General features: G+C 59.8%; 2 protein-coding genes across 2 annotated transcripts in view; one reads left to right on the forward strand and one right to left on the reverse strand.

Annotated features, from left to right (window-relative positions):
• The window catches only part of LOC104829212 (cathelicidin-2-like), a 1,838-nt gene extending 1,466 nt beyond the window's left edge, over positions 1–372 (forward strand). Inside the window, exon 4 of the mRNA XM_010563330.1 lies at positions 262–372. Coding sequence (XP_010561632.1) covers positions 262–372 — 111 coding nt within the window. The remainder of the gene's footprint in view (positions 1–261) is intronic.
• A 1,112-nt stretch (positions 373–1,484) lies between these two features.
• On the reverse strand, positions 1,485–2,409 carry CAMP (cathelicidin antimicrobial peptide). The gene is made up of 4 exons (XM_010561930.1): positions 2,236–2,409; positions 1,894–2,001; positions 1,709–1,792; positions 1,485–1,580 (listed from the first exon to the last, which is right to left on the reverse strand). The coding sequence occupies exons 1-4, from the start codon at positions 2,407–2,409 to the stop codon at positions 1,485–1,487; spliced, it is 462 nt and encodes a 153-aa protein (XP_010560232.1).
• Between the last annotated feature and the right edge of the window lie 5,645 nt (positions 2,410–8,054).

Raw genomic sequence — 8,054 nt, forward strand, 5'->3', positions numbered from 1 at the left:
GGGTCCCTCGGTGGGGTCCTGGGTGTGGGGTCCCTGGGTGGGTTCCTCGGTGGGGTTCCAAGTGTGGGGAACTGGGTGCAGGATCCTGGGTGTCGGGTCCCTGGTACGGGCTCCTGAGCGTGGGGTACTGGGTGGGGGGGGTCCCACAAGAGTCCCAGACGCAACGATCCTGGCTATGGGGTCCTGGGTAGGGTCCCGGTTGTGGGGTCCCAAGCAGCATCCCCCCCCCCAACCCCAGTGACCCCGTTGTCCCTCCGACAGCCGGTTCTTATCCAGCGGGGCCGGTTCGGGCGCTTCCTGAGCAGAATCCGGCGCATTCGGCCCAGGATCAACTTCGACATTCGGGCTAGGGGCTCCATCCGCTTGGGGTGAACGAATAAAGGGGCCCTTCGCGGCCGGCGTGCGTGAGCGGGGCTCCTCGCTGCCTCCCGGCATTCAGGGATGGGGGGAAACTGAGGCAGACAGGGAGGGGGCACAGGCAGGAGCCGGGCGGGCTCCTCTCCCCACATCATTTGCCATCCCTGTCTGCAACTCCACATCCCACCCACACACCAGCAATGCCCCCATCTTGGGGATCAAGGGCTTGGCCCCGAGGGGACATGGGGTCGGCACTGGAGACAGGGCCCAGCTTTGCGCTGGGGAGCCCCCAGGGTATATCCCCCCTCCCAAAAAAAAGAAGTCATTCACATCCTGCCCCCCATCATTCCCACGGCGTCATTGTCCCCACGGTGTTTCATCCCCCCATACTGGTGGTGTTGGCAGAGGGAGGGGGCGTGGGTGGGGGGCACCGGGGCTGTGTGTCCCCCAGGGAGCTGCAAGAGAAGAGGCAGGGGGAGTTCAGCTCCCGAGGGACCCCCATGACGCAGCCCTGCCCGGGGGGGTCCCCAGGCTGCACAAGTGAGTCAGTACCGACCCCAGATGTGCCACCAGGGCCATCACCAGTGGTTTGGGATAGAGATGTTGGAACACAGGGTTGGGGTGCACGGGGACCCCCACACCCCATGAGTGGCCAGCCCGGGGTCGTGGCTGCAGCCCCAGCTCCAGTGGCCCTGTGGGACCCTGAGGATGTCCCTTCCTGTCCCCTCCACCCCCACAATGGGCCAACGTTCCCACACGCTTGTGCCCCAAGCGCACCCCCGTGGGGACCCCGCAGCGGGCACAGGCTCCCCAGGGGACCCTCTAGTCCCCAGGGTGTCTCGGGGAGCAGTGAGGGACCCAGTCCCAGGGGCACGAGTCCCCGCACGAGGCCGGTGCCAGGATGAGGACCCGGGGAGCCAGCGGTGCCCAACCCAGGGGGCTGACCCCGATCTCCCCACCCCAGGACCCTCCTCCATCAGCATCTCCCCCATCCCATCCACCACATCCCCAGTCCCCAGTGGGTGACAGCAGCAGGAGAAGGCAACAGCTGGGCCGGGAAGCAGCTTTATTTGGGGAGGGGGGTGTCGAGGGGGGGGTCCCCAAGGTGGAAGCCCCTCGAGGGGGTCTCATTTCCTCACAATGACCTTGAAGAAGTTGATGCCGGCAGCCACCATCTTGATGGCCACCCTCAGCAGCGGCCAGAAGCGCTTGACACGGATGGGCTGCAGGGAGAGGAGGCATCATGGAGGGGGGGTAACCATGGGGATCCCCCCCACCCAACTCACCCCTCCAGACCCTGGGGTTGCACCCTGCAGTGTGTGTCCCATCCCCTGGGACCCCCCCAACTCACATTGACGGTGGAGTCCACGCAGACGACATCGAGCACGAGGTGGCTGCCGCGCTGCGGCACGGGCACAGAGCAGACCTTGATGACCTGCGGAGAGTGGGGGGCTGAGCGTGGGGACACACGGGTGGGACCGTCCCCAGGCTGGGGGGGCCCCCCGCCATGAGACACCCCCCCCCATTGGCTCTCACCCCGTCCTCCTTGAACTCACAAGCGTCAAGACAGGCACCCGAGCGCGCCGGGCACTGCGTCTCCGTGATGGTGAAGTTGAGGCGCTGCAGGGAGCTGAGCTGGACGTCCTGCGGTGACACGGGGATGGGGATGGGGACAGGGTGAGGACACCCACCAGGGAGAGATGGCATCCATCACCGGCTGCCCAGAGCCAGCCCAGACAGGGGGAGCATCCCCCTGCATCCCACCCTACACCCCAAACCGTGTCCCCCCACCATGCGTAGGTTCTGGCACCACCACCCCCCAGGTCCCCATAGGGACACCGGGTGACCCAGCGGTGTCCCCAAGGTGGTGGCACTCACCGGGGTGGGCTCGGGGTCGGCGCTGAGCATCCTGAAGACGTTCTGCACCTCGGGGCGCTGGTTGAAGGAGTCAATGGCCTGAGCCAGCACCTGGGTGTAGGTGAGGGGGGCCGGGGCGGGGAGGGCGCAGGCCCCCCCCAGCACCGCCAGCACCAGCACCCAGGAGCTCGGCATCCTTGTCCCCATGGCCACCCACCGTATCCCCTTTTATCCCCCACAAGATGTTGGGGAACCCGCCCCGGGGCTCGGCTCCCCCCTCCGGAAACACCTGGCCCCAACCCACAGAGTGGCAGTTTTTTTGGGGGGGGGACAAGGCAAGGCAGGGGTCCTGAAGGGTCCTGATCATCTCCCACATGCAGATGGTGGCATCTCTGGTTCCCCTCGGGGACACGGCCCCGCTCCCTGGGGTGTCCCCCAGCCCGGGAGCCCCTTGGCTGGGCATGGGGAGGGTTGTGGGACCACAAGCCCCCAGGGACCATCCCCGCTCCCCGGTGGGGCACGGGGGGGGGACAGGGCAGCGCAGGGACCCGCAGGGATGAGGGTGACACCGGGAACGTTGCAGGGATTTTTTTTGCAACCCAAAGGCCGGGGATGGGGGAACGGGGGGGGGGGGACACGTCGTCGCCCGCTCAGGGTTTGGTTTTTTTGAGGTCGAGCTTGTCGCGGATCCAGATCTTGGTGCACTGGAAGAAGCCCCTGAAACGTTCCTTGATCCTGGCAAACAAGTCTGAGAGCCTGGATGTCTGGATACGGCCGAACTGGGAGGGGAAGAAGCGGCGTCGAACCTCGGGGAGATGGGGCGGGAGGGGGAGGTGTGACCCCTGTGGGGACGTGCCCCACGGCAGCCAGCGAGGGGAGCGGGTGACAAAGCCAGGGGATGCGTTGGGGACGGTGCCATTTTGGGCACCTCCTTACCGTGGTGGGCACCTTGTCGCAGGAGAGCTCGACCACGGGCTGCTGCTGCTCGAGGAAGACAAAGCCCTGGCACCAACTCACCGCCTGCAGGGAAGCAGAGGGTGGGACATGGGGAAGACGAGGCCGAGAAGAGCCCTGACCCTCCCCACTCCCCGTGCCTCAGTTTCCCCATCGGCTGCTCCCCAGTTCCCTGTTGGGGACAGCAGCAGGCAGCCCTGCAGGACAAAGTCTCACCCCGAGCCAGCGGCTCTTGCAGGTGGCAGTGGCCATCCCCGGAGCCCGGCACGAGGTCTCCTCGACAGTGAAGCTCAGCTCCTGCCGCTGCCGCAGGTCCCCGGGCTGGGAGAAGGGACAGGACATGTCAGGGACCTACGGCACTGCCATCCCCAACGCCCAGCCCCAAATGGACTGGATCCAGCCTGGAGCTGGGCCAGACTCAGCCCCCCAACTTGGGTGGGCTCCATCCCTGCAAGGGATCAGACCCAGCCCCAAAACGGGCCAGATTCAGCCCTGAGAAAGGTCAGATCCTGCACCGCCCGGGCCCGGTGCTGCTCTCAGGATGGAGGAGCTCAGCGCTCACCCAGCCGGGCCGGGGATAGGCTTGCCGGAGCTGCAGGACATAAGGACTGACGGCCCTCATGTTGAGCAGCTCCACGGCCGCCGAGACGGCATCCCCGTAGCTCACGGCCCAGACCCCCGGCGAGGACGGCGCGATGGATCCTTCCAACCCCGGTGTGGATCCATCCGGCCCCGGCGTGGATCCATCCGGCCCCGGCGTGGTGGCTCTGGCCAGCCCCAGCAGCAGCAGCAGCGGCACCGCTCGGCACGGCCTCATCCTGCCTCCTGCCACCTGCCGTGCCAGGGAGCCCTTTTATGGGAGCTGGTCCCGATGTGCCGGCGTCACCGTCATGGGCGTTCCCATGGGTTGACTCTTGCTTCTGTGCCAACGGGAAATTCCTGGTGGGCCAAATCTGGCCGGGAGCCAAGTCCGTCCCTCTTTGGTCCCCAGGCCACCGGAGAAGGGGTCCCAGCACCGGAGATGGGTGCTGCTGGCCTCCTCTGGGGCTTGGCAGAAGAAAGGTCACAGGGTTTGGGGTCCCCCTGCCATGGGGGTCCCCGTGGAAGGGCACTGGGTGCCTGGGACGGGTGACAGCGAGGACAGCAGTGATATCGAGTCACAATGTGACCATGGAGGGTGCTGGCCGCAGGCACCACGAGCCACCCCGCCAGGGCAAGGTGCACCCCAAGGTGACCACCAAAGAGCCAGCCCGGGTTTGATGGGGACATAGGGTGACACCACGTTGGGTTTTCTTGCTCCTGTTGGATAAAGAAGCCACCCTGCCCCACGGCCGGGGCTTTCCAGCCCCCCAAGGTGTTTTATGGTTGGGCGGAGCGGTGGAGACATCTGTCCCTCACAGCAAACAAGGTGGGTTTGACCAAACACCAGCCCCAGGAGCAGTCACCCTCTCCGAGGCCAAGCAGGAACCTCCAGGACGTCAAGGAACCCTGCCCAGAAGATGACCGTCCGTTCAACCTCTGTCTGCACCGCCATGCGCAGTGAGGGGAAGCCCAAAGCCACCCAACAGGTTCAGAGCTCCTAGCTGGTGGAGGCTGTTAAGTACATTCTCCCAGCGGCTTGTAAATCAAGCGAGGACAAGCGTGCCCGGGTCAGAGCTAGTGGGTGGCATCTGGGAAGTCCCCAGGGATGGATGCGGTCAATCACAAACCCATAGGACAGCCCTGGAAAGATCCAGGTGCAACCAGGTCCAACCTTCCGTGGAGAAAGGACCCTCGATGGGATTATCTTGCACCCCATCCAGGTTCATCTTGAGAACCTCCAGCCATGGGGACTCCACCGCGTCCCTGGGGAGGTTCTTCCAGGGAATGACTGGTCTCACTATACAACCTAAGCTGAGATGAAACCTCTCCCAGTACCCATTGCCCCTTGTCTTCTCCACGTGGCTCCTTAAAAGCTGCCACCCTTTGAATACTGGACACCTGTGATGAGGTTCACCCTGAGCCTTCTCCTCTCCAGAGAGAAGAGACCCAACTCCTTCAGTCTTTCCTCCTAGAGCAGGTTCTCCAGCCCTTTGACCATTGTCCTGGCCCTCCTTGGGACCCTCTCCAGTCTGTCTGCGTCCTTCTTGACTTGTGGGGACCAGAACTGGACACACCACTCCAGGGGTGGCCTGGAGGATGGCTTCCTGGGCCAGGCGACTGAGAAGCCAACGAGGAGAGGTGCTCCACTGGACCTCCCGCTTACGAACAAGGATGAGCTGGTTGGAGATGAGAAGGTTGGGGGCTGTGGTGACCATGAGACAGTGAAGCTCAAGAACCTGAGAGGGGGAAGCTGGGCAGAAAGCAGGATCACCACACCGGCCACTTCTAGAGAGCAGAATTTGGCCTTTTCAGGAACCTGCCTGGAAGAATCCCATGGGATACAGCCCTGGAGAAAAGAAGGGTTCAGAAGAGCTGGTTGATTTCCAAAGATCATCTTCTCCAAGCCAAACAATGGGCCATCCTGACAGGCAGGAGATGAAGAGAGGTGGCCAACGGTCTGCATGGATGAGCAAGGAGATCCTGACTGAGCTCAAGGACAAGAGGGACGTGTACAAGAGGTGGAAGCACAGACAGGTGATGTGGGAGGAAGATGCAGACACTGCCCAAGGTGCAGGGTTGGGTTTAAGCAAGCCAAAGCCCACCAGGAGGGGTTGTACCCCACAAGAAGGCGGTTGGGAACCATCAGCATGGACTGAAAATGGGCTCAAAGGCCAGACCCAGCGGGTGATGATCAGCAGCACAAGGTCCAGATGGAGGCTGGTCACTGGTGGTGTTCCCCAGAGGTCCATACTGGGTCCAGTCTTGTTTCACAACTTCATTAATGATCGGAATGATGGGGCAGGGTGTACCCTCAGCAGGTTTGTAGATGACACCCAGCTGGGAGGAGTGGTTGATGCACCAGAAGGTCATGCTGCTGTCCAGAGGGACCTCAACCAGGTGGAGAAATAGGGCAGCAGGAACCTCATGGGGTTCAACAAGGAGAAGTGCCATGTCCTGCACCAGGGGAAGAACAACCCCAGACAGCAGGACATGCTGGGGAGACACCCAGCAGCTCGTCAGAGAAGGCCTTGGGAGTCTTGGTGGACACCAAGGTGACCGTGAGCCAACACAGGAACCGGTTGCTGAGAGGGGCTGTCTTGGAGATACCCAAAACTCAACCAGACGTGGCCCTGGGCAACCTGCTGTGGCTGAGCCAGCTCTCGGCAGAGTCCCTGCCAGCCCCTTCACGCTTCCTCAACTTGAGACAAGCTTTTGAGGAACACAAATCCCTTCCAAATTCTTCAATCCCTTCCAAATCCCTCAATTCCTTCCAAACCCCTTCCAAATTCTTCAATTCCTTCCAAATTCTTCAATTATGCAGAAAATTGGATTCAGGTGGGACACCGGGCACCAGCGGTCCTTGCCAGGACTCCTGCCCCTCTGCAGCACAATGCCAAGGTGAGCAAAGCCAACTGCCTTTTATTGGAGCCAAAATCTTTCCAGATATGAGAAGGGAACATCCAGCCGAGCAGCACCCACATCCTGTAGGGAGACAGCGCCCAAAGCGAGAGTCCCACGGGAGGGTGCACCAGGCCTCCAGAGGAAATTTTTTGCTCCATTTTTCCTGCAGCTCATACTCGCAACCTAACAGCAACCAAAACCAGTATGGAGACCTCTAAATATTATTTTTAAGCGTCCTGTGTAAACCTTGAGCAGGCTTGCCCCTTTCGAAATAGACACGAAATCCTGCAAGGCCATTTTTGGAACAAAAAGGGAAAATTTGGCGAGTTTTAGTCAGGTAACGCCATGTTCACGCAGCTACACGCATTTCACAAGCCAACTCCCCACCGCCAACCAGGGCAGGGGGGGTGGTGGTAAATAACACCCCCAAAATAAAACATAAAGGCCTTGAGCCATTGAGAAATACCCCGCTCGTAAATCAGCATCTCTCGCTTTATTTGATCGCCGCAAAAATCGAGCTGCCCCTCCTCATTCCTGGCAACCCACAGATTTATTTGTCTTTTATTCGTTCCCACAGCCGGGCCCCGATCTGTTTGGATGCTCTAATAACAGCAGGAAATAAAACACAGGGGTCGGGTGAGGCAGAACTCAGCTAACCTTACTGGTGAGAACCTCAGCAGGTAAAGTGAGGACACGGCTGGTCCGTCAGCGCTGGGGCAGCAGCCCCGGAGAGGGCTGGGAGCAGGGGGTGGAAATCCTTTCCTTCCCCCAAGTGATAGCATATGTCCATACATTCTGTATAGTATGTCTAAGTATTTTTATGGTTTTAATATTTTGTACAGCCGTGGAAACTGGTTTGCTGCTAGATGACTGTAAAGGTGAGATTTGGTAATTATTAGAAATCTTATAATAACACTATGATTGAAACAATAGACAAAAGTGTAGCCAGTTATTAACTAGCAGAGTTAGTTATTCTTAAGTTTTACAGTTCTTTGCTCTTACAGCTGGATGTTCCTGTACATTAGATAAGAAGAATATTGAAACTGACCATACGTGACTGAAACCTTATGTTAAGCTCCGGGATCAACGAACAAAGACTTGAAGGTCAGCCAGCAGAATTTGGAATGGGTCAGTGGTCACAAAAGCAGCCCTTCGACTCAAACTAAGAACCATTGCACAAGATCGGATGTAGGCAGTACTACGATAATCAATTACAATAATTTTTATGTATACTAATCCGATTAATATGTAATTAGTTACGCTATATAACCTGTTTGTGCTGAAGCTGTGGAACACACGCTAGGTGGAATTATCCCCTGCGCACCCAGCGCTGCAATGAAGAATGCCTGCTTTCTAAACCTCCAAAACGAGTCTTAGGAGAGTATTTCTTTACAGGCCGTGAA

This window comes from Haliaeetus leucocephalus, unplaced genomic scaffold (assembly GCF_000737465.1).
Source record: "Haliaeetus leucocephalus isolate CR32 unplaced genomic scaffold, Haliaeetus_leucocephalus-4.0 Scaffold0, whole genome shotgun sequence".
NCBI classification, from domain to species: domain Eukaryota; kingdom Metazoa; phylum Chordata; class Aves; order Accipitriformes; family Accipitridae; genus Haliaeetus; species Haliaeetus leucocephalus.

What these genes read in the sequence shown, in the direction of transcription:
- CAMP (XM_010561930.1), bottom strand. Translation starts at nt 2,409, where the DNA reads ATGCCGAGCTCCTGGGTGCTGGTGCTGGCGGTGCTGGGGGGGGCCTGC. An exon ending in CCGACCCCGAGCCCACCCCG is followed by an intron (nt 2,002 to 2,235) that starts GTGAGTGCCACC and finishes GTGTCACCGCAG; the next exon opens with GACGTCCAGCTCAGCTCCCT. An exon ending in GTGAGTTCAAGGAGGACGGG is followed by an intron (nt 1,793 to 1,893) that starts GTGAGAGCCAAT and finishes CACTCTCCGCAG; the next exon opens with GTCATCAAGGTCTGCTCTGT.